This window comes from Callithrix jacchus, chromosome 5 (genome assembly GCF_049354715.1).
Source record: "Callithrix jacchus isolate 240 chromosome 5, calJac240_pri, whole genome shotgun sequence".
NCBI classification, from domain to species: domain Eukaryota; kingdom Metazoa; phylum Chordata; class Mammalia; order Primates; family Cebidae; genus Callithrix; species Callithrix jacchus.
In genome coordinates this window covers 115,953,761-115,981,543 of record NC_133506.1, presented here as the reverse complement: position 1 = coordinate 115,981,543, position 27,783 = coordinate 115,953,761, and the positions used below count along the sequence as shown (strand labels likewise).

Sequence of the window (27,783 nt, the reverse complement as noted above, 5' to 3'; positions counted from 1 at the left end):
AATGCGGTGCTTGCACACGCCATGCTCTCAAAAAAATGTTAGGGACAGCCAATTAGACAGGAAGCTGGGCCTCGCTTACTTGCTTTCCGCAACATTTCTTGAGCATTGCTGGGTGTCCAAGGCAGGGCGTGATCCCAGTGCAGTCACGACTGGACACAGTGCTGGGGACGCAAGGGAGGATGCCACCGATTGCGTAGGGGGTGGGGGTGGGAGTGGGGGACAGTTGCTAGGACTTGGCAGAGGGACCAGCACGTGTCGAGGTCTATTGGTTCTCCAAGTTTGGTCCCAGAGCAACGGCATCAGCATCACCCAGGAACTTGCTAAAAATACTAGTGCTCAGGCCCCACTCCCGACCTACCAAAGCAGACACTCTGTGGGAGGGAGGAGAAGCCCTAAAATCTGTTTTATCAAGACCTCCAAGAGACTCCGACGCACGCTAGAGTAGTTTGAGAACCACAACTCTGGAAGCGGCCTGAGGATGCTTAGGATGAGCGCCGAGCGGAAAGGAAGATTCTTGAAAGTTCTATGATGCCTATCAAGGGGTAAGACTTTGCCCCGCTGGTGCGGCCTCCAGGTTTTTAAGCAGAGGCCTGTGGCTCTCACAGGCCCTCTCCCCAGGCGGCGTCTCTGGGAGCCCTGGCGTTCCCGGGGCTCCCTGGCCGAGAGCTTACCCGCGTGGGACTGAACTCGCTCACGACCCCCGACACTGGGCAAGAGAGGTTGTGCCGCAGACCCTCCACTCCCCAGCACCAGGCGCTCGCCGTCCAGGTGGAGGGGAGCACACGTGGGTACTAGGGGAACCGGCGAAGATGCGAGCGCGGAAGGCAGGTGCTCTGGCCCACGCCCGCGGCTGCCCGGGCGGAAAGGCGCTGCGAGCCGGGCTCCACCCCTAGCCTGGGGGGCGCGGCGCTTTAGGCTCGTGGGCCCCGCCCCCTCCCCGCCCCGGCGCGCGCCCGGCCCGCCTCCCCGGGCGTGTGTGCGCGCGCTCGCGGCCGGGTTGCAGTGCTGGGCGCGCGCCTCGCGTCCCGGGCAGGAAGATGGTGGCGAGCGCGCGAGTGCAGAAGCTGGTGCGGCGCTACAAGCTGGCGATTGCCACGGCGCTGGCCATCCTCCTGCTTCAGGGCCTGGTGGTGTGGAGCTTCAGCGGCCTGGAGGAGGACGAGGCGGGCGAGGTGCTCCGACGGCCGGGCGGGCTGGCAGGCCGGGCGCGGGGGCGCGCGGGGTCCTGGCGGGGCTGCGGGCGGCCCCAGCCGGGGAAGTGGGGCACGGGCCGGGTGCGTGCGTGCGGGGCGCCGGCGGTCGCCTGGATCGGAGCATCCGGCCCCCAGTACTCCCTTCCCCCGCGGGCCTAGGGAGCTGCGCGCGGGGGCAGTGCGTGGCCCGGAGACCCGGGCCCTGGTGGACTGGGGGTCGGGGCGGGAGGAGCAGGTCATGCTGAGGTGGTCTCCTGCCCGGGGAGTGATGAAGGTCAGGCGCGGCTAGCGGGGCTGGGAGACGGGGCTGGGCCCGAACCTGCTCTGCTAGGAGGTGGGGAGCCCCAGGCCAAACTTTCCGAAGTTGGGAGGGGGCGGGGAGTGCGCGCCGTGGGCGGAGGAGTGGGGCCAAGGGACCCAGGGCGTCCTTGCCCAGCTGAGCCTGAGGGGCAGTGGCCGGTGAGGAAGTGAAGCTCTGAGGTGGAATTCGGGCCTGGGACAAAGTGTGTACCCGGGAACTGAAGGAACAGGCGTGACCCCGACGGAGAGAACTGGAGTGTTCCCGAGGTGTGGCTTCCTCAGCCGGGGGTTTGAAGAACCTGGATGGGTCTCCGGAGGGCAGAGGGAGGAGGAAGTGAGCTGGTGAGTTGGCCTCAGGACCTTAGGAAATTAGGGAAGGGCCCTCTGGCTGTAAGGGAATGGGACAGCAGCAGAGTCCCAGGCCCTAGAGTAGGGGCAACAGCAGACCCAGCCCCCAGGTCCCTGCCTCTTGGCAGATGTGATTACAGCTGGAGGCTCAGACACCCCAGCGGTGTGGTGGGAAGGGTCCACTGGGTCTGAGTTCATGCTGCATAGGTGAAGGGGACAGTCCTAAGCTGTGGCCCACAGTCAGGGCCTCCCTACCCCTAGCACCCTGTTCTGCTGCCTCCAGGCCTCCGGGTCAGAGGCTCTGCCTGCTGCCTTCCTTGGGGACGGCCCTGATACCCATGACCCCTTGCCACATCTCGCCAGTCTGGAAGGCCTGGTGTGGAGACAGAAGAACTGCCCTTGCCCCTTTTTTGGGAGAACCAAGAGGGTGGGATGGTGAGGGGGGCTGGAACAGAGTCACATGAGACCATAACTCCAAAAGGAGGTGGGGGCAGGGGGCGGCTGGCTCTGTGACATCCTCGAGGATTTAGCTCCTGTGTGGACCTACACGTAGGGCGAAGAGGAGAGTATTCCAGGCCCAGTGTAGGAAGACTCTGGGCAGATGGGACATTCCAAGGTGGAATGGGCTTCGAAGGCAGTTAGGGAGCCCTCTGACCCTGGAATGTGTGACCACTCTGGGATACTGCCCCCATCCCTCCCACCTCCTCCTATGGCTTCCTGGCTGAATGAATAGGGGAAGCCTGGACCAGAATGTTTGAAAAAGCTTATGTGGTCCAGGCACCCATTGCTGCTTGGACCCCTCAGCAGCTCCCTCACCTGACTCTGTGGTTACCAGGCAGCATAACTGGGTGCTTGGCAAATTGAGTGCTGAAGCTGGACCACCCACTTCACCACTCTCTTCCAGCTCTGCCCCTGAGGAGCCCACCAGCAAATCACTTCACCCCCTCCCTTAGTATCCCTCCCCAAACGGGGATATTAACGGCACCTCTCGTGTTGGCTGATTATAAAGATTAAGTGTAAATGATGCCTGTGAAGTACTTGCAGGAGTTTGTGGCACATGCTAAGCTGTCGGTAAATAACTCTTATTATCTCAGCACTGTGCATTGGGAATACAGTTCATTCATTCAGTCATTCATTCAACAAATAGGTATAAAGTCCTACTTAGTACTAGACACTGTGCTAATACTGGGGATAAAAAATAAAATAGATGAGGTCTCTGCCCTCATGGGTAGGTAATCTACAGGGAGAGACAGACAGTGAAAAGGAACTCAATGGAATGACGAAGGGGTTGGGTTAGATCAGGGGGTCAGGAAAGGCTTCTCACAGGAAGAGGTAGGCGAGAGTTTGGGCAGAAGGCCCTGAGGAGGATGGGCTTAGCTGGGCACCCTTGAGGAATGGATAGGAGGGTGTGGTACTTTCCCTGGAAGAAGGTTCCATCCTGCATGGCTGAAAGGACCACAGCAAGGGGCAAGGGTTTTATTCTAAGTGCAGTGGGAGAGCACTAAATGGGTCCGAGCAGCACAGGATTCAGTGTGCATTTAAGATGTGTGCTCTGCCCATCTATGGAGAGGCTGAGAGTGGATACCAGGGATGGTCGCTAACCTCCAAGGAGCTGCTCAGTGGTTTCCAAAGCCTTCACAAACACCATCTCACCACTTGTTTTAAATGCAGCCTGAGAAGTCAAAGGAGGTGGGGTATAGCGGGAGCATTTCAAGGATTCCAAGGTGGAGCTACAGAGCCAGGAAGTGGCAGAGGATTTTCATTGCCTCCTTGGAGGACAGGAAGGAGTCTCTGAAGCCAGAATGTATCTACGTGGGAGGTCAGAGGACCATTCCCCACCCTCAGTCATCAGAAGGGCTCCCGACCTCAGGGGCTGCTGGGGGTGGCCTGTGAGGGGCTCAAGGCTGGGGCTGTGATAATGCTCCTTGGACATGCCTGGAAGGGACAGAGGTGGGGGCTGGCTGCCCACCAGGGCCTCTCTGTTCCCTCACTGCTGCCTTCTCATCCCCCAGCCTCCTCTAGGATTGTCCTTCTGAGGGTCAGCCAGCTCCCACTGCAGTGCAGGGACCAACATGCTCGTCTCCTCCCACATCCTGGCCCCCACCACAATCAACCTTGCCCCATGCCTCATGCCCTACCCTCCTGACCAGCTTCCTGACTCACTGATACTGGCTTCCACCCGGAGAGCCCACAGCTCTCTGCCATGTCTACCCACCTAAGCTTGGGAATGTCTTTGTCTGCTTGTTGTGTGGCCAGGTCAGATGTTACCAGGCTGATACACACAGTTCAGTGGGGCTGCATTCACTTTTCTTAGGGGGTTCCCCAACCTGGGGTGCCCTCCCCAGTGTGGGTACAGAATAGGGACTGCTGCCTCCTCTTGCAGGTATCTCTTCTCAGATGGGGATGGCCGCCCCCAGCTCCCACTGGCCACCTTTAAGAGATCGGAGGGCAACCCGGAACTGTGGCTCACATCTGTAATCCCAGCACTTTGGGAGGCCAAGGTGGGAGAAGCACTTGAGCCCAGGAGTTCAAGACCAGCTTGGACAACATAGTGAGACCACATCTTTATTAAAATAAATAAAATAGCCAGGCGCGGTGGCTCACGCCTGTAATCCCAGCACTTTGGGAGGCTGAGGTGGGCAGATCACCTGAGGTCAGGAGTTCAAGACCAGCCTGACCAATATGGTGAAACCCCATCTTTAAAAAAAATAAAATAAAAAGATCAGAAGGCTGGCTGGGTGCTGGGCACAGAGGGCATGGGTGTAGGGATGGGGCTCTGGCCTGAAGGTGGCTGTCAGCCTGACAGCATGAGGTTTCTGATATGCTCCAACAGTGTGTGCAGGAATCAGGGGAAGTCCTGGGTAGCTGAGGAGCACAGAGAATCCAAACCAGCCAAGTACAAGATGTGGAGGATCTTGGGCCTCTCTTAATTTCATGTTTGTCTATTTCCTCCTCTCATCTGAGTAAACATAATGATAAAGATGGCAGCATTGGGCCAGGTGCGGTGGCTCACGCCTATAATCCCAGCACTTTGGGAGGCCGAGGCGGGTAGATCACTTGAGGTCAGGAGTTCAAGACCAGCCTACCCAACATGGTGAAACCTGGTCTTTAATAAAAATATAAAAAGTAGCCAGGCATGGTGGCACATGCCTGTAATCCCAGCTACTTAGGAGGCTGAGGCACAAGAATCACTTAAACCTGGGAGGCAAATGTTGCAGAGCTAAGATCATGCCACTGCACTCCAGCCTGGGCGACAGTGAGACTCCATCTCAAAAAAAAAAAAAAAAAAGAAAGAAAGATGGCAGCATTTATTGAATGCTGTGCCTATGGCAAAAGCTTTGCATTCATTCATTCATTCCACAAATACTAAGGCTGGGCACAGTGGCTTAGGCCTGTAATCCCAGCACTTTGGGAGGCCAAGGTTGGTGAATCACTTGAGGTCAGGAGTTCAAGACCAGCGTGGCCAACATGGTGAAATGCTGTCTAGTAAACATACAAAAAATTAGCTGGGCATGATGGTGCGCGCCTGTAATTCCAGCTCCTGGGAGGCTGAGGCACGAAAATTGCTTGAACCCAGGAGGCAGAGCCTGCAGTGAGCTGAGATCACACCACTGTACTCCAGCCTGGGCAACAGAGCCAGACTCTCAAAAAACATTTACTGAATGTATACCATAGCCAGACACTCTCCTAGGTGCTAGGACTATGTCAGTGAAGAAAACAGCAAAAAGGCCTGCCCTTGGGGAACTTAGAATCTTCTGAGGAGAAAGACATATAAAAACACAATGTAAATAAATGGTAGGATGAGAGGAAATATTGTGCTATGGGAAAGAGACAGCGGAGGAGGGTGGGCTGGCTCTGTAAATCCAGTGGTCGGGGTGGCCCTACTGAGAGGATGCCATCTGAACAAAGAATTGAGGAGGCAGGGAATGAGCTATGGGGCCATTTGGGGGAGGTATGCCAGGCACAGGGGATAGTGGATGCAAGGGCTGGAGCCAGAAGTGCCAGGGGGATGAGGGGGTGCGGGGAAGGCCACTGTGGCTGCAGAAGAATGAGCATGACAAATTCCCAGATGAGGTCAGAGAGGCCTGGGTGGAGAAGGGGGCAGCTACACAGCTCAGGAGACTCTGTAGGCTCCTATAAGGGCTTTGGTTTTTATCCCAAGCAAGGAAGCCACTGGAGATTTGGAGCAGGGGAGTGGTGAAATGGGGCTTTAAGAGTTGTAACAGAAACACTAGCTGCCGTGATGAGAAAAGAATCTAGGGGAACAAGAGTAGGAGCTGGAAGACCAGGGAATCTAGGCAGGGATGGTGAGGGAGGTGTTGAGAAGGGATTGTATTCCAGATGTATTCTGAAGGTGGCCTCGACGGGATTTACTGATGGAGTGGATGTGGGGTGTGAGGGAAAGAGTCAGAGATGACTCCTGGCTGGGCGCGGTGGCTCACACATGTAACCCCAGCACTTTGGGAGGCTGAGGCAGGTGGATCATGAGGTCAGGAGTTTGAGACCAATCTGGCCAACATGGTGAAACCTTGTCTGTACTAAAAATACAAAAAATAAATAAATAAATGACTTCCAAAAGTTTTTGGCCTGAGCATCTTGAAGGATAAAGTCATTAACTGAGATGGGAAAGGTGAAGTAGGAGCAGGTTGGGGATGAAGAGCAGGAGGTAACTTTTGGACTTGTGGCTTTGAGAGGTCGATCGGGCTCCCACATGAGATGTCAAGGAGGCTGGTAGTTAAATGCCTAAAGGTTCAAAGGAGCTATCCAGTCCAGAGAGCTCAATCTGTGGGAGGAGATGGAGTTTAGAAACCCAAGCACTAAAGATCACTTAGGAAGTGAAGGTGCTAGGACAGGAAGGGCCCCAGGTGTGCCCTGGGAAACAAGGAAGCACCAAGAAGACCAGAAGGAGTGGCAGTGAGAGAGGAGAAAAGCCAGGTGGGTATCATGGAAACCAGATGCAGAGGGCACTTCAAGCAAGACAGAGTGGTCCGTTAACTCAACCACTGAAAGGTCAAGAAAGAAGAGGACCTGGCTGGGCATGGTGGCTCACGCCTGTAATCCCAGCACTTTGGGTGGCCAAGACGGGCAGATCATTTGAGGTCAGGAGTTCGAGACCAGCATGGACAACATAGTGAAACCCCATCTCTACTAAAAATACAAAAATTAGCTGGGCATGGTGGTGGGAGCCTGTAATCCCAGCTACTTGGGAGGCTGGGGCAGGAAAATGGCTTGAACCCAGGAGGCGGAGGTTACAGTGAGCTGAAATCGTGCCATTGCACTCCAGCCTGGGCAACAGGAGTGAAACTCCATCTCAAAAAAAAAAAAAGAAAGAAAGAAAAGGACAGGCCTGGAGAGCTTGTGAGCATGGAGGGGAAGGCCTGTGGGAGAGGTTTATGAGACTGGTGGGACGGCTCTCCCTAGCTGCAGTGTCTCATGCTTCATCTCATTTGTTACTCCTCCTTACAGCTGAGGGAACACACTCAGAGAAGTTAAGCAATGGCTGGTGAGTTGGCAGAGCTGGGCCCAGAGCCCTGGAGACTCCAGAGCATTCACATGGTGGCCCCTATTCCTCTGTCCTTTCTACATCTCATCCTCTAGACACCAGCTAGGTGTCCCCTGTGTGCCAGCTGCTCTGCTGGGCCCTGGGGAGATGGAGCTGACGTGTCTCTCATCAAGGAGTTCACTGCTAGAGGAACATCCAGGGCCTCAGAGCTCAGCCCATCCCACTGCAGGGCCAATGGAATGGGTGCACTCCAGGGGCCTTGGAGCTAGATCTGAAAAGATGGATGGGATTTGGTCAGGAGGGTAGGTAGGATGGGGGAACAGGGGAGGAGGGGGGTAGAAATGCTGTTCCATCACCACCACACCATCTAGGGAAGGGCCTGGATTTGAGGAGAAGCAGCAGGTGCCAGAGCACTTAGAGCCAGGAAGCAGGGGTGCAGCAGTGGTAGAGGCACCCCGGTGCAGGGATCCCTTCAAGGAAAAACATACTGCCTGTGCAGTGAGGTGACAGCCTCCAGCCGCGGACGCCGTCAGTCTCTGCCAGGGACTGAGTGTGGAGGTGGCTCAGGGCTCACCAGCCCCAGGCAGTACGTGTGCAGGAGTGTTGCTGGGAGCCCGCCAGGACTTCCTCGAGGCTGTGCTGGAGGCAGAAGCTCTTCATTCCCCTCTCCTTGCATGGCCGTCTCGTTTGTGGTCCAAAGCTTTTCCCTGCTGGCTCCTGCCCCATCGCTCATGGGGTACTTGCAGTGACCCTCCTGTACTCTCACTTTGTCTTGATCTGCTTCCTAGAGGACCCAAGCAGTATTGGGGTCTCAGGCTTCACCTCCATTCATCCCCACAGGCACTCCTCCTTCACTGTGTGGTGGGCTCAGTCTTCCCACATGGAAATGCTTTGGATTCATCTGGAAGTCAGTCTTCTGCAGACCACTATCTCCTCCCAGCCCTCAGTGGGAGTGCTGGGTCTTAGGTGGACACTTGTGCCTTCGGTGGGTCTTTGTACCCTTTCCTTGGGACGCATATGGATATTTATTTTAACATCTGCTGAAAAAGAAAGTGGTATCTGAGTCTGGAGCAGAAAATCAAGCACAGCGCTGTGTGATCTGAGAACCAGTGGGGACAGGGGTGTTGGTTTGATGGCGGGAGGACCAGTGATCCCTCGGCGGCTGGCCAGGCAGGCGCCCCCGTAGTGGTGCTGATTGAGTCCTTAGGTGAAAAGCGCTTCTCTGGGTAAAAGGTGGGCAGGAGCGTCTAAGTCTGAGGTTGCCCCCAGCCAAGATGGAGGTCAAGGAGCAGAAGGCATTGAGGGGCTGCCCCAGTGACATGTCTGCATATCTTTTACAGAAAGGAAGGCAGAGGAAGCCACGGCCACTGGACCCTGGTGAGGGTTCCAAGGACACAGACAGTTCAGCAGGGCGACGGGGCAGCGCAGGCAGAAGGCATGGGCGCTGGCGGGGCCGTGCTGAGAGCCCAGGAGTGCCCGTGGCTAAGGTAGTACGGGCGGTAACCAGCCGGCAGAGAGCCAGCCGCCGGGTCCCACCTGCCCCACCCCCGGAGGCCCCAGGCCGCCAGAACCTGAGCGGGGCAGCAGCTGGGGAGGCGCTGGTAGGGGCAGCCGGCTTCCCACCGCATGGAGATACAGGGAGCGTGGAGGGTGCTCCCCAGCCCACGGACAACGGCTTCACCCCAAAGTGCGAGATCGTGGGCAAGGATGCGCTGTCTGCACTGGCCCGGGCCAGCACCAAGCAGTGCCAGCAGGAGATCGCCAATGTGGTGTGCCTGCACCAGGCTGGGAGCCTCATGCCCAAGGCTGTGCCCCGGCACTGTCAGCTGACTGGTGAGGGACAGGGGTGCTCCAGCCCTTCCCAGGCCGGGGCAGGGAGGTGGCATGGCCCAGATCCTCACCCCTTTCTCAGAGGAAGGAAGAGCCGAGGGGGGCCTCCCTTCTGGCCTAAGTCTTTGCCCGGTGTATTTACTAAGTGGCAGAGGCAGAGTGGGGACCCAGGAGCATGGGGCTCCAAGTCTAGGCTTCTTTGGAAAACAGGCAGCCCCTCTTGCCATCTCACCCCCGCCCTGTGACCTAGGGTGGGCCTCGCCAATGCCTGTTCTCTGCTTTCAGGGAAGATGAGCCCCGGCATCCAGTGGGATGAGAGCCGGGCCCAGCAGCCTGTGGCTGGCCCCCCGGTGCGAATCGCCTACATGCTGGTGGTTCATGGCCGCGCCATCCGCCAGCTGAAGCGTCTTCTTAAGGCCGTCTATCATGAGCAGCACTTCTTTTACATCCATGTGGACAAGGTACTGTGGTGGAGAGAGGGCAAGGGGGTCTGGGGTGAGCAGAGCAGAGACAGAAGGTTGCAGAGAGATAGGGTCTCTGACCTGGTGCAGGTATCTTAGAGAGGGAAACTGAGGCCTGGAACGGGGGCAGCTGCACAAGCCGTCTCAGCCGCTTAGAGGCTGGAGCCTGCCCTGTGCTTTCGCCGTTTTGTGTCCTTTGCATTCTGTCCTGGGGTGGTACTGGGGGTAGTGATAACGCTGGGGGCTGGCTGAGTGTCTCCTCCTCACCAGCGTTCCAACTACCTGCACCGGGAGGTGGCGGAGCTGGCCCAGCGCTATGATAATGTGCGGGTGACGCCCTGGCGCATGGTCACCATCTGGGGCGGGGCCAGCCTCCTGAGGATGTACCTGCGGAGCATGCGGGACCTGCTAGAGGTGCCTGGCTGGGCTTGGGACTTCTTCATCAACCTCAGTGCCACCGACTACCCAACCAGGTGTGGGGATTGGGCTCGGAGTCCTCTGGATGGGAGGGGACCCCTGTCTGGGTACCTGAGGTTGGAGGGCTCTGGTGGACCTTCGCCCCCCAGCCTCACTCTGGGATCTACCCTACTCAGAGATGGGCCTCAGCGCCCCAGCCATGTTTTAGGGGAGGGGTTGGTGTAAGATGATCTGAGAATTGAGCGTGATAGGCAGTGGAGGGGAGGAGGAGGAGGCAGAGGTCTGTACCTGGTGTGCCGGGTCAGAGAGCAAGGGGCAGAGGAAGGATGGGGTGGTCTTCCTCAGGGGCCTATGGTACTCACCACCCCAGAGCATCAGCCAGGGGTAGGGCACATGACCAGACAGCTCTCAGGGTGAGAAGAAAAGCCAGGGGACTGAGCAACTATCTCACATGGCTGGCTGCCACCCATTCCTTCACCAGGACCAATGAGGAGCTGGTGGCATTCCTCTCCAAGAACCGGGACAAGAATTTCCTCAAGTCACATGGCCGGGACAACTCCAGGTGAGAGGGTGGAGAAGAAGCCCCTGGCCCCAGTGTCTTGTCCCAACCCCTACTACACAGTGGGGCTCGGTGGCCCCAGCCCTGGGTTTCAAAGCCTCCACACCAATCACAGGTTGAGGAGTGTCGGCTGCTAGGCACTGAAAGAGCTTGGACCCCACGCTGCAGCATCCCCAGCCGTGGCTTCTCTGACCCCCGCAGGTTCATCAAGAAACAGGGCCTGGACCGGCTTTTCCATGAGTGCGACTCGCACATGTGGCGCCTGGGTGAGCGGCAGATCCCAGCGGGCATCGTGGTGGACGGCGGTTCTGACTGGTTCGTGCTGACGCGCAGCTTTGTGGAGTATGTGGTGTACACAGACGACTCGCTTGTGGCCCAGCTACGCCAGTTCTACACATACACACTGCTCCCAGCTGAGGTGGGTGGCCTGGCAGGTGTGAAGGCCGGGGAGGGCGTGGGCTGGGCTGCCTGCAGCTCACCTTACACTCTCCCTTGCTGCCTGCAGTCCTTCTTCCACACGGTGCTGGAGAACAGCCTGGCCTGTGAGACCCTCGTGGACAACAACCTGCGAGTCACCAACTGGAACCGCAAGCTGGGCTGCAAGTGCCAGTACAAGCACATCGTGGACTGGTGCGGCTGCTCCCCCAACGACTTCAAGCCGCAGGACTTCCTCCGGCTGCAGGTGCTTGCCCGTAGCCCCAAGGCTGCCCCTTGCTAGGTCTTCCCCCTCGGCTTTTCACAGAACGGCAGGGTGGGCCAGTCAGACAATCTGGGAGGCCTTGGCCTAGAGCAGCCCTCAGAGGTCTGGGGCTACAACAGAAGCAGGAAAAGCCACAGGAGGCTGAGCCCTAGGCAGTGCTGAGGGGCCAGCCCCGCCATGCCCTCTGGGGCCTCCAGAGCCCTTCACCCACCTTGCCTCTCCCGCTCCAGCAAGTCTCCAGACCCACCTTCTTCGCCCGGAAGTTCGAGTCGACTGTGAACCAGGAGGTACTGGAAATCCTGGACTTCCACCTGTATGGCAGCTACCCCCCAGGCACACCGGCCCTCAAGGCCTACTGGGAGAATACCTACGATGCAGCCGATGGCCCCAGCGGGCTCAGTGATGTCATGCTCACCGCTTACACAGCCTTTGCCCGCCTCAGCCTGCGCCATGCTGCCACCGCTGCGCCCCCACTGGCCACCCCACTCTGCAGGTGAGTTCCCCTTCTGACATACAGCAGGCTCTCGGGGTGCGGTGCCCTAAGGGGAGGCCGACCAGCGAGTGATGTCCCCTGCCCACAACAAGGCCCCAGTCTGAGGGAAAAATGCAAATGGCAAAAAGAAGGCCACAGCCAGGCATGTAGGTGCCACAGCACCCACGTGTAAGATCGGGGAAAGGAAGTGCCTGGGATGGGACTCCCCAGAACCCCCTCCCTGGGACTCCAGGCCAAGTCAGGTATGCTGATGGCATCTCCCTTTCTCCCTGCTGGCACCTTAGGTTTGAGCCCCGGGGCTTGCCGTCCAGCGTGCACCTGTATTTCTATGACGACCATTTCCAGGGCTACCTGGTGACACAGGTGGTGCAGCCCTCAGCCCAGGGGCCGGCAGAGACGCTTGAGATGTGGCTGATGCCCCAGGGGTCGCTGAAGCTGTTGGGGCGCAGTGACCAGGCCAGCCGGCTCCAGAGTCTGGAGGTGGGACAGGTCCCCCCCTTGCTTTCTCCCAACCCCCAAGAAGACTCGGGGTAGCGGGAAGAGAGGGACAGACACCAAGGGAGGGGTAAGGTTCTTTTCCCAGTAATGGCAGCCATGGTGGTGCCCCCATATAGATATCCTGTGTCACTCCCCCACCTGTGCACACTGAGGAGCACCTCCTGGTTGGGGCATGCAGAGGACATGAAGGGAGCAGGGAAAGAATTTTCAGTTCTGCTACAACACAAGCTCAGTCTTCCAGACTACAGAGATTTCTCCTAGAGGGGCATGGACATTCGAGTTAGGCTATGAAACTAAGCTTCTGAGTGGCTCCTCATGGTCTCTTTCATAGAGGCTTTGGCTTCATGTGGAAGTGGTCTCTGGGCAGGGCTTTGAACCTCATCCCTACCATATTGTCCCCAATAAGGAGGACTGACCTCCACTGCCTAGCAGTCAGAATGGAAGCCTAGAATGAATCTCAGAGCTGGGAGAGATAAAAGATCTCCTAGTCTGACCCCTTCATTTTGCAGATGGGGAAACTGAGGCCCAGAAAGACACAGTGACTGGACTGAGATTACACAGTGAGAAGCAGCCTCAGAGGAGGGGAAAGACCTTTCTCTTACACTCCTGCCCAGCTGCCTCTCTCTCTACAGGTTGGCACTGACTGGGACCCCAAAGAGCGTCTTTTCCGGAACTTTGGGGGGCTATTGGGGCCGCTGGATGAGCCTGTGGCCATGCAGCGCTGGGCCCGGGGCCCCAACCTCACAGCCACAGTGGTCTGGATCGACCCAACCTACGTGGTGGCCACATCTTATGACATCACAGTAGATACGGAGACCGAGGTCACACAGTACAAGCCCCCACTGAGCCGGCCCCTGCGGCCAGGGCCCTGGACTGTTCGACTCCTTCAGTTCTGGGAACCGCTGGGTGAGACCCGCTTCCTTGTGCTGCCCTTGACCTTCAACCACAAACTACCTCTCAGGAAAGGTAAGGGTGCAGTTCTCAAATGAGGCCCAGAAGCCAGACAGAACAGGACTTGCCAGAGAGGTGACCCTGAGAAGCCAGCTATCAGAGCTGACTCCTATCCCTGGAGTATGGGAAGCATGGAAGGGCTGGGGCCTTGGTCTTCTTTCCTGCAGTGTGGTGGAAAGGGGAGCTTTCTAGTCAGGCAGACTTGGTGTGGAACATAACTCTGATGGTTTCATTGGCCTTTGTCCTTCGAAGTGACCTGGCCTTCCTGGGCCTCAGTCTTAGCACATGAACCAGGAACAGTATACCTATCAGGGACCTCCTGGTGCATGTGACACAAATCCACTCAACCTAGCTTGAGTTAAAAAAGGAAGAAGACTGGAAGAATGCAGCGCTCTCCTTAACAGAGCCTGGGTCAGGCCTCACTGTGACCCAGAGGCACTTTCTCCATCTCTCTGGGGCCATCTTGTTCCTCATCCTGTCCTATCTCTATGCATTTTCTCAGGCTCTGGCTCCCCATCCATGGCCTCTCAGTGCAGCAGACACTGACCAGGGACTTTTAGTCCCCAGGTTCTACATTGGGACAGCAAATCTGATTGGCCATCCCAGTCCACTGTCTGGCCAGGTGGGCAGGGTCATGTGGCTCTCTGCCCACTTATCTGAGGCTAGGGAGCAGGCTCTGAACAGAGACACAGGCTGGGCACATTTCCTGCAAGGGAGGGCCTGGTATAAGCAACTTCCACTGTCGTGTGAGAGGTATGAGCCTCTGGAGGGAAAGTGGCTGGTATGTAGGAGGTGATCACTGGTAGGTGTCTCCTTCCCCCACCACATCCTATCACAAGAAGTGGTTAAGAGGAGGGGTGCCCTAGAGGAGGAGGGGGTGCTGGTGGGTCTGCAGCAAATCCAGGCAGGCAAGCTGTGTCCCTGCACACCTGGACCTCCCAGTCAAGAGAAGAATGGTGACAATGCACAGCAGGTGGGGACAGGGGCTGCGCCTCAAGGACAAAGTCAGAGAAGGTGCTCTAAGCCGAGGGGATGAAGCTGGCCAGTGTCTGTGCATGAAGGGCTGAAGGGCCTGAGTACAGGCTTCTGAGGGCTCCAGGAGTCACCGATGATGGTCAAGAAAGGGTGTGGGACACAAACCAGACTGTTCCCTTCTTTTCTAAAGTGCCTTGAACCCACTGCTCTACTGTATCCTACAGTTGGGAATGTAGGGCTTACTGCCTTGATTTTATAAAACTCAGTTTTACAGGCACAGAAAGTCCCTTGGATTAGCCCAAGGTCACTCAGCAAGCTGTGACTCAGCAGTAAGGCTGTAACAGGAACTGGGGTACCCAGACCCAACTCCCAGGTCTGGCCTCCATGGATTCTGTCGGGAGGGATGTACTTACTGCCTGCTCTGCACCCCCAGATGATGCCAGCTGGCTGCACGCGGGGCCACCCCACAACGAGTACATGGAGCAGAGTTTCCAGGGCCTGAGTAGCATCCTGAACCTGCCTGCGCCAGAGCTTGCGGAGGAGGCCGCCCGGCAGCACGCACAGCTCACAGGCCCTGCGCTTGAGGCCTGGACAGATGGGGAACTGAGCAGCTTCTGGTCTGTGGCCGGACTGTGTGCCATAGGCCCCTCTGCCTGCCCCTCCCTGGAGCCCTGCAAACTGACCAGCTGGAGCTCTCTGTCCCCCGACCCCAAATCAGAGCTGGGGCCTATCAAAGCAGACGGGCGACTCAGGTAGCAGGGCCCCAGCCAGCATCCGTGGAGGACCCTGGGAGTTGCACCTTACAGACAATGTACCAGAGGCTCTGGTTCCACTCCCACAGGCAAGAACCAGAGGCCCAGGCCGCACACTCATTTGAGCCATGGAGAACCCACACAGACGGCAGGGAAGGTGGACACAGTATGAACTACGCCAATGTCTTTGCTGGGGATCAGAGGGCTGGCGGGAACGTGAGAAGGGCGCCTGCAGCATTCCACACCCAGCTCTTGCTCGCCTTCCTCTCTAGTTTGTATTTTTTTTTTAATTTAAAAAGGAATATGGGTGGTGGGGGGAGAAACTGGAACAGACAATGTGCAATAGGGCTCAGACCAGCCCCAGGAAGAGGGCCCTGTCTGTGGGGACCAGAGGCCTGCTGAGCCCACCTCCTGTTCTGGATGAGGCTGGCCCTCCCTCGCTCTCCAGGGCCTCGTACCCCAGCCTGAGCCTGTGGTGCTCATGGCTGAGTCTCCACAGGGATGCAGTTGCCCTGCCAGGCTCTGAGGCCCGAAGAACAGGTGATTTGGGGGGCACTGCAGAGCTGGCTCTAGCAGGACAGTTCTCTTGTAGCCAGGGGACCCTGGAGGGGGTGGGGCTGGCTCCAGGGCTTTCCAGCATACCCTGCCCCTGGATGGGAAAGGCAGGGCATCAGGGCCCACTGAGACCAATGCAGAATTTCCCAGATGCATGCTGGAAGGGTGAGGTTGCACAAGCAGCGTGGAAGACTGTCAAGGCTCTCAGAAGAACGTAGAGTAGCATTGTGCCTGAAGCTCAGCGTGAATTCTGAAATATGCAACAGAAGAAATATATCTCTATCTCTCTACTCTGGGTTCTATGCTTTTCCTCCTGGGTGTCGGGAAGCTATCACTATTCATTGGGCCTTCTCTAGAAGTCTTAGCTGGTACTTTGGTAGCCTTGAGAAGGTGAAGATCTCATTCCCCCAGATGGAGAAGAGTTTAGAATCCTCCACCCAAAAGGGACTCAAGAACCCATCTAACCTGGGTGCAGGGTCTCACGCCTATAATCCCAAACTGGGAGGCTAAGGCAGGAAGATTGCTTCAGGCCAGGAGTTTGGGACCAGCCTGGACAACATAGTGAGACCTCATCTCTACAAAAAAGATTTTTTTTTAATTAGCCAGGTGTGGTGGTGCACACCTGTAGTCCCAGCTACTCAGGAGGCTGAAGCAGGAGGTTGAAGCTGCAGTGAGCCAAGATTGCACCACTGCACTCCAGCCTGGGTGACACAGTGAGACCCTGTGTTTAAAAAAAAAAAAAAATCAAATCCAGTTTTTTCTTTTTCTGAGGGATAGAGGCCCAGAGAGGCTTGAAGACTTCCTCATTGCCACCCAGCAGGCTAGGGGACTAGCAGAACTTGAGCTTAGTTTGAGAGCCCTGACCCAGCGCTCCCACCCCCAGCACTGGGCCAGGCTGCAGCAGATGCTGGCTTCTCTGTCCCTGGCATTACCAGGGCCCTTCCTAGAAGCCCGGCCATGCCACATAGGCACCTTCAACAGAGGCAATCCAGCCATGGCCTGGTGGTTATGATTGGAGCTTTTTCCTTTAGGGGCAGGAGCAGCAGCAACCTAGGTCCCTGGGCACTGTCCTAGGACCCATGTTGAAAAGGGTTGTCCATCCTCCTTCCCTTTCCCCAGCCTCCTCTCTCCCTCTTACTCTCCTACCATTGTCAGCCAGGGCTCGGTATCAGTCCTTCACACTTTACTTAATGTGGGAGCAACAGTGAACGTTTCTAGACGTCTAAAGTCACTCTATCAGTCAACCACGCTGACAGCTCAACTTGGGGAACAAACTCCTGCCTAGGCTGCCACATGTCAAGTTCTCGTAGTTGCCAGGAGGGGGTACTCCTGACAACCGATAACAGCCTTGGGGTTTTTGTCAGCTGCCATGGTGCTGGCCATGCCTACAGTATCTCAACCTTTCAACTCGTGGAGGGAGGCATTTTTATTATTGTCATTTAGCAGATCAAAAAACCGAGGCTTAGAGCTGTGAAATGACGAGCCCAAAGTCACAGCTATTAGATGGTGGCAGCAGGCTTCAGAAAGAGGCAGGAAGCCTCCAGAGCCACTCAGTCCCTACACTCTCCTCACAAAACAGCCCAGCTGGGCAGGTAAGCAGGAAGGAGCTAAGGGCAAGAATTCCAAGGAAAGGGTGCTTAGGTTCAGAGGCTAAGATGATTCTCTTTTTTCTGGCTCCTGTGTTAGTGAACATCTGAAGCCATACCCTGGTTCTCTAGAATGTTGGGGTTGTTTCCCAATATCAACTCTCAGGTCAATAAAGAGAAAAATTAACAACTAGATTTAGCATATTAGGCAGAGGCAGTAAATATTAGAACATTTAGACTACTGCCCAAGAGCTCATAAACTAGCCTGTGAGTTTAACCTGGGCTCTGGCTGTGCTGTGTTAGACCAGAACAAAAGTTTTCAAAGTATTATGATCACTTTTTGTTTTAGAGACAGGGTCTGGCTCTGTTGTCCAGACATAATCAAGATCATGGCTCCCTGCAGCCTTGACCTCCTGGCTCAAGTGATCCTTCTAAGTAGCTAAGACCACAGGTGTACGCCACCATGCCTGGCATTTTTTTTTTTTTTGGTAGAACCAGAGGTCTCTCCACGTTGCCCAGGCTGGTCTCAAACTCCTCGCCTCAAGCAATCCTCCCACTTCAACCTCCAAAGCATTGGGATTACAGGCATCAGCCGCTATGCCTGGCCTCAAAGTACCATTAAACAAACAAACAAAAAAACTTACATAGATCACTTCTCGGCCTTTTGTCTAAGATCAAGGGTAAAAAACCTTAGGTAAGACATGCACTTGCTGCATCCTCGTCCTTCTCCATCATATTAGATCAGGTCTTAGTTACCATTATTGTCACCCGCTGTAAACATTTTGAGTTTACATTCAACTCAGTGAGTCACAATCCTGAAAGAAGATTCTGATTTAATGGGTCTCAGGTGGCAACCCACTATGGTATGCTTTTAAAGCTCCTAGGCCTTTCTAATGAGCAGGCAGGCAGAACTAGGGAAGCGTAGCCCCACCCTCACTGCTCTGGCAGGCCTGTCTTGGCTCCACTGAGTTTGAAGCACTGAAGGACCCAGGACCAGGCTCCAGGACTCCTGACAGGTTCAGAGGGCAGGTTTGGGGGTGGAGGCGCTCCTCTCCCATTCTCTCCTGTTCAGGTCACTGAGGCGAGCTTCACTGCCTGAGTTCCTGGCAGAGTGTTCTCTACCCAAAACCTTTCTGTAGGGTGAGCTCACCCTGGAGGTTTGGGTTTTTTGAGGTTTCTTTGAAATCCTCTCCTGGCTGGTCCCCTGGGGTCAAGATCAGGATTTGGGCCAGGCAGGACACGGAGTGGGGGCGGGGAACGGGCGCATGCAGGCTGGGCCCCCAGAGCTGCACAGTAACTGCTTTGGAGGGAGGAGGAGAGCCTGGCAGAGAGGCTTTTGTATTTCGTGGCCTGGCGTACCCGGTTTCCAGGGCAACCATGGACACCAAGGTTCTGTTAGAGGTGGAAGCTAAGACCAGAGGATAGCCAATTGACATCCAGAGCCCAGCTACCTGGGCCAATGGGAAGTGGAGGTGGGCAGTGGGGCTGGGAGGGATCTGAGACTAAGAAGTGCAGAGATCTGGGCGAGTTGGAGTCCCCCTGGCTGTCAGGTTCAGCAGAAGCAGGGCCTGTTCCCCGCAACTCCTGCTCGGAAGGTCGTAGCAGGACCCTCATAGCTGCCAGGTCTGCAGAGGCAGGAGAGCCTGGAAAGCTGATCACAGATGCCTCTGCTCTGAATGGAGTTCCTCCGGACCAGGGTTCCCAGGGAGGGGTGTGGCACCTTGGGGAGGGTCAGCCCTGTGGCCCTGCTGGCTGCCCTCAAGGCCAATGCCCTTTCTTGGCATCCCCTGTCACTGCTTCTCCGTGTGCAGAAATCACCATGGACAACAGCCTCCTAGCCATAGTCGTGGCCACCGGTGAGTACCTGCTGCCATTCTGAGTCCTAAGGGTGGGGCAGAGGCACCCTTCACCATAGGCAAAGCCCAGCTTCTTCATCTATAGGGTCACCTCAAGCAACAGCCCTCCCCAGCCAAGACTTGAAATATGCTGTGCATGGCTGATCCGGTCCCTTCCCTGTGCCAGGTCCTATGATGCCACAGTCTTTGATATGAGAGGGGCTGGGCACCAGGGACTGTTGAGCTGGGCTCTTGGGTCCTCTTCTGCCTCCTCAGATCCACTGTTTCTCAGGGTATTTGCTCCATCCCCTCCCTTTATCTCTCTGTAAATGTTTCCTTACACACATTACCCCCTGGGCTGAAGACAGGGAAGGGACAGGGCTACTCTGCTCCCCCTCACAAATCTGCCCCAAGGACTTGATGCTATAGCAAACAAGGAGCTGCCCGCACCACAGTTTGCCTTGCTTGTCAAGCTGGTAGCAGTCCCAGCCAGGTCATTCCTACACCAGCTTCTGGAGCGAATTCCAATGTGATGAGGAGATGGGCCCACGTGTGCTGGGTCCAGGCTGCTCCCTGACGGTGCCTCTTGGGGGAGGGCAGCCTCATCTGCAGTGTTCATCATGGCCATCCTGCTGCTGCTACTGCACCAGCGCGAGCCCCAATGCTGCCAGGTCCTCTGCACCTGCCACTTCTTCTGGAGTCCCAGCCAACATGTAAGCACCCTGACCCACCAACCCTTGCCTTTGTGCCCCCTACCCTGGACCCAAGTCCTGACAAAGAGCACCTGTGCTCTGGCCAAGGAGAAACAATTATTCAGTATGGAAAGGGCCTTTGGAATCCCTTCTCTGCAGCATCCAGCCTGAGTTCCCTCTGAGTCAGGGGACAGTGTGGAAAGGGTTAATAAGATCCAGGCCCCTCCCTGACCATTGTTAACCGTGACTCAGTGCAAGGTGCTGCTCTGTGAGACAAGGTCTTTTCCCAGCTCCCAAGGGAGAGTCCAGAGCCACGGTTTCTGTGGGAGGGGGTAAGTGGCAGCCACAGTGCTGTCAGTCTTCTCCCCAGGGACAGGGTGCCATATGGCATCCTGTATAGAAAGGAAACAAAATCATCTGAGCTGTAACCACCCCACCCCAGGCTCTGACACCATCCCCCCACTCTGGGCACCAGGCAGGAGGGGTAGGGACAGGAAGAGGTTTTCTCTGACTCTCCTGCCAAAGGTCATCAGAGCTGGCTACAAGACAGTGACAGAATGAGCTAGTGCCCAGAAAGGAGTGGAACCTCTAGACCCCAGTGCCTTTCAGAAATGCTCAGGGTCTGAGCTTTGTGCCTGGCCCAGGTGGACAGGATTAAGTGGATGAAGAAAGGGTTTGGAATCTGCTGTCTTGCACACTATGAGCTTCACCCTGAGTTGTGCTTCATGATCCCAGGACTGCCCGCCTCCCTACCTCAGCACCATGGGACACCACACTGAAGTCCAGCCAGTGGAAAGGAGCCAAGAGTTCCAGGGGATACAGGTGAGGGAGGAGATCTGGGTCTGCCACCCAGGATGGAGGATGAAGTGTGTGCTGGGGTTCTGAAGCCAGGCAAGGGACCTAGTGTGGTTGAGGGGACTAAGAATGCAAGGGAGGGAAAGATGGGATGAAGACTGGAGAGGCTTCTTGGAGGAGAGGGAGGAGTGTAGTGCGCCTGAACTTGAGCTTGCTCTAGGGAAGAGGATCCAGACCGAAGCTGGGTAACACAGGCGCATGCCTCCCTGGCTCGACTTTTCTTGGTCACAGGGCGCCCACGGGGGTGAGGTATTCTGTGTGGGGCTGCCCAGGAGTCACCAGCTGCCCCTGTGGCAGCCAGCTCGTCTGCCCAGCTATGAGAGTGTTCGAAAGAAGGACCGGCAGCAGCATATTCACCAGCTGATTGCACAGAGCTTCGGGCTCTGGGCCTGCAGAGAGGTGAATGTCCCGCCTTCTCAGCCCTGGAGTGCCCTGGGGGAACTGAGCTTTTCACTTACTGCATTTTAACACATAATACCCAATTAGAGGCCATGGGGTCAAGAAAAGGGCCGCTAGTGGAGAACCCAAGGATATGGCTGGAGGCCCCAGTTCACCTTTGTGTAGATGGTGCAGGCCCCAGCCCTGGGAGGCCTAACTAGAGGGACTTCCATGGAGCCAACATCTCCAGCACCCACCAGGAGATGCAGAAAGCAACAGTCCAAAGAAAGGGTGTTGCATATATGCAGGGAGGGCAAGCAAGTGGCTAATGCCTATGCTCTCCCATCTCTCCAGCTGCCACCAAGCTATGAGGAAGCCATAAGGTCACCAACTGCACCAGCGCCCAGCTGTGGCTCTACTTGGCCATCCCAGGAAGCAGCCACCTGCCCTGCTCAGGGAAGCACCACAGTGTAGGAGGGAGCAACCACCTCTGTCCTGCCCTTGCCCTTTCTCCAGGGGACTGGAAGGGAGAGCACTGAGCCTGTGGAGACAGCCCTTATCAATCTCCCCTGCCTAAAGACTACCCCAGCTGGGCCTTGGTAAATGATGTCCCCATACAGGGTGCCAAAGTAAACCCCACAAATCCCAGGTCTCCTCTGCCAAGGATCTGTAGGAAGAGGGGAATCCGGGGTCATGTCCTGGGAAAACAAGATGACGTGTTCAAGACCGAACTCCAGAACTGGGAGGCTTCTCTGACCTCCAGCCCTGGAGTGCCTGCCTTCAAGGCAGAGTCGAATCCCTGAAAGGAAGCCACTGGACCCACAAGCCCCTCTATGGGGCTGTAGCCAATACCACCTACCTCCAACAGCCAGGAGTGACCATCTAAACACGAGATTTTCTGGTCCCTCCACTCAAAGCCAAGCCTCTAAAGGTCCTGGCTGGGATGACAATGAAGGCCTGGCCCCAGCCCACTCTAAGCCCTCACCAAGTATTCCTGAAGCCAGATTCTTCATCGTTTGAGATAAACCAAGAACTAGAAAAGAACGTGTGCTTGGTATGCCTAGCTCTTCAGGTGAGCGGGAAGAAGTCATTTCTTACCTACTCTGTCCTGCCACTGGAAGGACCTTGGTAGTCCAGGGCAGATGGGGCCTGACTGGGCCTCTCAGAAGCATCTCCTGCCATCCCACAAGCTCTCTCTCTGCCCTGGACCTGGAGAGGCAGAGTCTTTCCTGTGGCCATCTCTGGGGTTGCAGCCCCAACTCCCTTTGCATGTGGCTACAGGAGAAGAACTCGACTGTAGCTCCTTTACTGGCTGCCCCACCCCTCTTTTCCCAGGGCCAGCCCCTGGACTTTTCTGGGATCTAGGAGGGGAAGCAGCAATGACACCCACAAGCACAAGCTCCCCTCCTTCCCCTCTAGAAGACAGTGCCAAAGCAAGCCCCCTCCTGCAAAGTGCCCCCTTTTCATCTCCTCACTCAGATATGTGCTTTCCTGCTTTGAGGCTCTCCACTGGTGTGCACTAGAGAACCCATGTAAGGACCAACAGATCACCAGGCAGTTACATCCAGGTGTGTACCTGAATAGCATACATTCATGACTCTGGTTCACTTTATTTTTGGCCCCCAGTCAAGTCTCCCAAAGGGTTTCCCAGAAGTCACTTCAGAGTCTCCTGCAGAGTCACCATCAAGCAGACACCTTCCTCAGGAGGCTGTGTAATTGCCCCAATCTTTGACTTCTGGTATCACCATCTCCTGTCACCTGGGTTCCAGTCTCTGTCCAATGACCTCACAGGACTTCAAAGCATAGCTACCAGTTTGAAGGTGCCCTCAGGTTTGGTAGGAACCACGTGGACAAAAGTCTTGTAGAGCACAGCACCCTTGGGCAGCCTGGTGATGAGATCCACAGCCTCCATATTTCTGGGATGAGGCACGTAGACATCCTTAGTGTAGTGGACTATCCCCTCTTCCAGGGCATATAGACATTTATTCTTCCCAAGACCCACCTGCAACACACAGAGCTTGTCAGCTGGTCAGCAAGGTGGTCTGTCCCAGGGTTTTGGGACATAGTTCTCACACAGAGTCAAGTCCTGGGGCCAAAGAGAGAGATCAGAGAGCTCCATCTCAGGTTCCCTTTCACACTGGCTGGCACTTTCATACCTTCTGCTTCTTTAATGACTCATAACAAAGGATGGAAAAGAAAGCTCCAACAGCCAACACGGGTCACTGCTCAGTCCCAGAGGGGCTGTTACCTGGAGCCATGTCTATGCAGCTGGTCAGAAGCCACACTGGACAGATCCTAAAACCCAGGAAAATGCCCTAAATCTTCACTTAGACTTAAAAAACACTAGAACTGTCATATTAAAACCCTAGTTTAATGTAAATTTTCATCTAGATAGTGATCTATCAAGTTTAGGCTCTATGGTAAATACAGACCAAAGCTATATATGGTTAATGCATATGATAATAATCATACTATTGCATCAGCTAATACCCACGCAATGAAGTCATTTAATCCTCACCTTGTGAAAGAGGTATTATTTCCAACATCATTTTTCAGATGAGAAAAATGAAGCAGAGAGGTTAAACTGTGTTGTATATACAGTTTTTAACTATATCTTTTAGCTTTTTCTTTAGAACTTCAGGCTGGATATGTAGCACATTTTACCCAGGTAGTCCAGCACTATTGTCTGTCTCTCTGATTGAAAGAATGGGCTCTGGAGCCAGGATGCCTGGTTCAAATCCCAGCACTGCTACTTACTCCTGTGTGGTCTTAGGTAAGTTACTTCACTGTGCCTTTATTTTTTCATATGTCAAATGGGAATAATATTAATTACTTTACAGGGTCATTTTGAGGATTAATGGTCAACAATCATAAAGGGCTTAGAATAGTGTCTAGCTCAAAATATGTTAGCTTTGATTGTTGTTGACATAGCTACAAATCTAATGTCTTAAGTTTTAAAAGGCAAAGCTACTACATATATAATCAATTCACATATATAAATTAGCATCTCTGAAATAAATACAGGTTACTATCAGACTTTTTGTACCTATTAATATTATCCAAAAAGGAGCAGGGGAGGGGAAACTGTTTACAAAAGAAACTAATATTTAAAACAATGTGAAAAGTTCAGTATCATTCTGTCTTTGTAACAAAGAACTGTCCTGCCCATAAAAATGATGCCAACTTGCTGAAACTGAAACCCCTACCTGGTATGGACCTAATTTCTGGCACACCAAATTCTATTTCACTAAATTCAAGCTATCTTTCAACCTTCTACAAGTAAGTTTATGCAAAGGAAGAATTCTTAGACATAATGAAAAACGAATAAATTGAAATTAGTTTCCCAAGACTAAAAAAATGTTTTAAATCACCAGGTATCTTGTCCTCCAAGAACTGAGGGTTAGAAAGGAGAACCAAGAATACCAGGCCATTGCGATCCCAAGGCAAAACACAGAGACCTGGGAGTTAGGCAGATCTGGTGCAAATCCCAGCAGCCACTTGCTCCTCCCACCCCTGCTAAGTCTCTGGCATTTCACCTGTAAAATGGGGCAATACCCACCTCACAGGGATGTGGTAAGGAAGAAATGAGATCCTGCAGGCATGGGAATCTGCACAACGCTTGCCATTTGGTAAGCATCCAGTACATTCAACTGTTCTTACCATGCTTAGGGGCAAGGAGAGGTCATCCTCGGAAAAGAAAAAGGGGGGCAGCAACAGAGCAACTCACATGGGCACCTGGGTGCCAGCGGAAATGGCGCTGTGTTCCAAGGATGTTCCCAGCATGAACATAGTGTCCTAGAAGAGAAGCCCACAGTGATTGGGGCAATGTAGCAAACTACCAAGAAAACATAATGGCCCAAGGCTGCACACCAACGTCCAAGCCTGCCCCTGGCCTAAAACAACATAGTCCAACATAGGCAGTGCAGGATCTGCCACCCAGCAGCTCTTATCTCTAATCACATGGCTGTGGCTCACATCCACCCACCAGATGACCTTTCCTCAGATCTTATCTGTTCCTTTAATCTGGAGCCAATTATGATGGTGAGGAAGAAAAGGGCCAGGCACATTCAGGGTTTTTCTGCTCTCCCAAGGAACACCAGGACAAGGTACAGCTGGGAAGGGGAAGCCAAGGCACGTCCTCACCTTCCATTTTCTTAATGCCTAGGCGTCTGCCTGATGACTTTCCACCAAGGTTTTTGGAGCTACCACCCGTCTTCTTGGAAGCATATCTGACAGCAAGAGCTGTAGCTGGAGAGGGGCTCAGCAAGGATGTAACTGCAGAGAAAACAGAAACATTGTTCAGACAGACAGGCTCAAACTCTGCCTCAATGGGCCACTTGCTAAGAGGTGAGAGGTAGTGGGGAGATGAGAAAGATGTGTCAGGGGAGCAGAAGTGTCACTGATTGTGTTAAGGAATATAAGTCCTTGGCCTTCTCCTTTTGGGGGAGGTGGGGGGAGCAGTGAAACATAAATGGGAAAAAAAAAACATCATGTGTTCTGGGTCCTGACACATTCAGTCTGAATGTGCTAAGGAGAAATGGACACCACAGAGCTGCCTACTTCAGAAGCTCACTCACCCTCATGCACCCTGGGGGGGCCAGAACAGACCTGGGGAGCCTAGCACATCCAGAGAGACTTCTGCTTCAGCTTTACCCACGACTTTTTTTTTTGTTAGAGTTTCACTCTTGTTGCCCAAGCTGGAGTGCAATGGCGCAATCTCAGCTCACTACAACCTCCGCCTCCTGGGTTCAAGCGAGTCTCCTGTCTCAGCCTCCCAAGCAGCTGGGATTACAGGCGCGTGCCAACACATCTAGCTAATTTTTTGAATTTTTAGTAGAAATGGGGTTTCACCATGTTAGTCAGGCTGGTTTCGAACTCCTGACCTCAGGTGATCCCAAAGTGCTGGGATTGCAAGCATAAGCCACCGTGCCCGGCCTCACCCACGACTTTCTTAGCTACCCACTCATCTAATGCATATCAAATGCTAGAAAATCAAAAAGGCAGCTGGTCTAAGGGTGGCTCCCACAGGGTCCTGGCCATTTCAGAAGGCTGGGCCCTTTCTTCCCAAAGTCCATCAAGCAGAGGTCCAACCATGACCCACACACTGCCCTTAATCTGACCTCTTCATACGCATTACAAAGTGCTCAATGCCATTCATTTGAAAAAGTAATTTTAGAACTAAAATTCATACTAAGACTGTAGTCCCTTGCTATACGACAAGCCTAGGGGTGGAAGTCCTTGCCTGCAGAGGTCTCCAGACACAGCCATGATTTAAGGCCCATGTCAATGTCTTTAGAGAAGCCTTGTGGGTCTCTGGAGCCTGTAAATTCAGAGGTTCCTGAAGCCTGGGTTTCTGACATTTCCATGACAAAGAGACAAGCTGGGGCAAAGGACCAGAGATAAGGACTTAGAAAGACAACAAGCTAAATGCCCAGGACCAGGATATACCTACCTCTAAACATCTATTCATTCATTCATGTACTTACTAAGCTCAGGAACTAGGCTTTTACTTTACTTACATGATCTCATTCACCAATCTTTCATCCTACTCCCCATTCTCCTCCTCAAAGCAAATGGTGCCACCATCCATCCAGTTGCTTAGGCAGAAACCACAGTCACTGCAGATCCCTTCTCTTCGCTGACCTCACATACCCAGTTCATCAGCAAGCTCTGTGGATGCTAACTCCAAAACAGATCTCAAATTCATCCATTTTCCTCCCAGTTCACTGCCACCACAAACACCTTGGCTAAATTCTCTCTCCTCATAAGTACTATTATAGCTTTCCATCTGATTTCCTAATTTCTACTCCTATCCCCTTTAAATTTACATAAGAGCAAGAGTTTGCTTCTCAAAACATAAAACTGGCTCAAGTCACTCTCCTGTCCCTCACTCTACACAGGGCTAACTGTCCTGTAATTCTATTTTTTTTTTTTGACACAAGGCTCCATTCTGTCACTCAGGCTGGAGTGCAGTGGTATGAACACAGCTCACTGCAGCCTTGACATCCCACCTCAGCCTCCTAAGTGTCTGGGACCACAGGCACGCGCCACCACACCCAGCTAATTTTTGTATTTTTTGTAGAGACAGGGTTTTGTCATGTTGCTCAGGCTAGTCTTGAACTCCTGGGCTCAAGCGATCCGCCCACCTCGGCCTCCCAAAGTGCTGGAATTACAGGCATGAGCCACTGCACGCCTTCTGTCATTCTTTAGGTCTTAAATGTTATCTCCTCACAGGACCTTAGAGGACTTCCTTCACCGTCCAAACTAAAAAAACACACAGAGAGACAGACAGACACACACACACACACACACACACACACTCTTTCTTCACAGCACTTGCCAGTTTACAACTATTTTATGTGTTCATTTATTGGCTTCTGCACCAGAGGGAACCGTTCGGGAGTTAGAGGCCTACTGTCTTCATGTTCTCTGCAAATTTTCCGAACACCTACCTCTGTGTCTAGCACAAAGTAAGACCTCAATCTGTGGAATGATCAGATTAACTTTTTCAGCCCCAGTGTGCCAATGTTACTAATGCTTCTACACAGAAAGGAAGGATCCACCCAAACCCCCAACCGACAAGGAAGCCGTCCGTGCTCCGGAGGGAGGGTAAGGACAAGTGCTCCTCAAACTCCCTCACCCACGGCTTCACTCAGGATTTGTCACGTGACCAGCAACAGCCGGCTCTCAAACCTGGAGTGCCCCACAGACTTTCCCTTGCATTCGGGGTCCTCCGCAGAGATTAATGTCATCTCCTTCCCTCCCTGCTGGCTCTACCACTCTGCCTCCCCTGCTCGCCCCGCTCTGATTACCGCGTCCCATTACCGGCTGTCCGGATCCTTAGCGCCACCGCCGCCGACGCCATGTTTGCGTTCACCAACTTCCGGTCCCCAAAAGGTTCT

The 27,783-nt window shown here is 54.3% G+C and overlaps 3 protein-coding genes across 7 annotated transcripts; 2 read left to right on the top strand and 1 right to left on the bottom strand.

Moving 5' to 3' along the window:
- Positions 1 to 1,001: 1,001 nt before the first annotated feature.
- XYLT2 (xylosyltransferase 2) lies at positions 1,002 to 15,825 on the top strand. Of its 2 annotated transcripts, none has more exons than XM_054256274.2 (11): positions 1,002 to 1,172; positions 8,685 to 9,177; positions 9,460 to 9,635; positions 9,906 to 10,108; positions 10,534 to 10,614; positions 10,813 to 11,029; positions 11,117 to 11,293; positions 11,542 to 11,804; positions 12,089 to 12,284; positions 12,935 to 13,208; positions 14,662 to 15,825. In XM_054256274.2, exons 1-11 carry the CDS (start codon positions 1,038 to 1,040, stop codon positions 14,982 to 14,984), a joined length of 2,538 nt encoding a protein of 845 aa, XP_054112249.1. In that variant the 5' UTR covers positions 1,002 to 1,037; the 3' UTR covers positions 14,985 to 15,825. The 2 variants fall into 2 exon arrangements, with proteins under 2 accessions (XP_054112249.1, XP_035157143.1); XM_035301252.3 differs by having other exon boundaries at positions 12,935 to 13,268.
- A 2,664-nt stretch (positions 15,826 to 18,489) lies between these two features.
- LOC108591821 (uncharacterized) lies at positions 18,490 to 24,239 on the top strand. 3 transcript variants are annotated; one of them, XR_013535866.1, is made up of 6 exons: positions 18,490 to 18,977; positions 19,557 to 19,669; positions 20,384 to 20,470; positions 20,735 to 20,902; positions 21,236 to 21,480; positions 22,361 to 24,239. XR_013535866.1 is itself a non-coding variant. In XM_035301255.3 (6 exons), the coding sequence occupies exons 1-6, from the start codon at positions 18,581 to 18,583 to the stop codon at positions 21,353 to 21,355; spliced, it is 546 nt and encodes a 181-aa protein (XP_035157146.1). In that variant the 5' UTR covers positions 18,490 to 18,580; the 3' UTR covers positions 21,356 to 24,239. The 3 variants fall into 3 exon arrangements, 2 of the variants coding, with proteins under 2 accessions (XP_035157146.1, XP_017828163.1); XM_035301255.3 differs by having other exon boundaries at positions 18,490 to 18,593; positions 18,933 to 18,977; positions 21,236 to 24,239; XM_017972674.5 differs by having other exon boundaries at positions 21,236 to 24,239.
- On the bottom strand, positions 22,468 to 27,766 carry MRPL27 (mitochondrial ribosomal protein L27). Of its 2 annotated transcripts, none has more exons than XM_008997380.6 (4): positions 27,694 to 27,766; positions 25,025 to 25,156; positions 24,609 to 24,676; positions 22,468 to 22,883 (listed from the first exon to the last, which is right to left on the bottom strand). In XM_008997380.6, the coding sequence occupies exons 1-4, from the start codon at positions 27,701 to 27,703 to the stop codon at positions 22,677 to 22,679; spliced, it is 417 nt and encodes a 138-aa protein (XP_008995628.1). In that variant the 5' UTR covers positions 27,704 to 27,766; the 3' UTR covers positions 22,468 to 22,676. The 2 variants fall into 2 exon arrangements, with proteins under 2 accessions (XP_008995628.1, XP_002748478.1); XM_002748432.7 differs by having other exon boundaries at positions 27,707 to 27,766.
- Positions 27,767 to 27,783: the final 17 nt, after the last annotated feature.

Coding starts and splice junctions, on each gene's coding strand:
- XYLT2 (XM_035301252.3), top strand. CDS start 1,038: ATGGTGGCGAGCGCGCGAGTGCAGAAGCTGGTGCGGCGCTACAAGCTG. Junction 1,173..8,684: donor AGGAGGACGAGGCGGGCGAG/GTGCTCCGACGG, acceptor TATCTTTTACAG/AAAGGAAGGCAGAGGAAGCC. Junction 9,178..9,459: donor CCGGCACTGTCAGCTGACTG/GTGAGGGACAGG, acceptor CTCTGCTTTCAG/GGAAGATGAGCCCCGGCATC.
- LOC108591821 (XM_017972674.5), top strand. CDS start 18,581: ATGGGAAGTGGAGGTGGGCAGTGGGGCTGGGAGGGATCTGAGACTAAG. Junction 20,471..20,734: donor AAGAGTTCCAGGGGATACAG/GTGAGGGAGGAG, acceptor TCTTGGTCACAG/GGCGCCCACGGGGGTGAGGT. Junction 20,903..21,235: donor GGCTCTGGGCCTGCAGAGAG/GTGAATGTCCCG, acceptor CCATCTCTCCAG/CTGCCACCAAGCTATGAGGA.
- MRPL27 (XM_002748432.7), bottom strand. CDS start 27,746: ATGGCGTCGGCGGCGGTGGCGCTAAGGATCCGGACAGCCG. Junction 24,677..25,024: donor AGGCATTAAGAAAATGGAAG/GTGAGGACGTGC, acceptor CTTCTCTTCTAG/GACACTATGTTCATGCTGGG. Junction 22,884..24,608: donor GCTGGCACCCAGGTGCCCAT/GTGAGTTGCTCT, acceptor TGTGTGTTGCAG/GTGGGTCTTGGGAAGAATAA.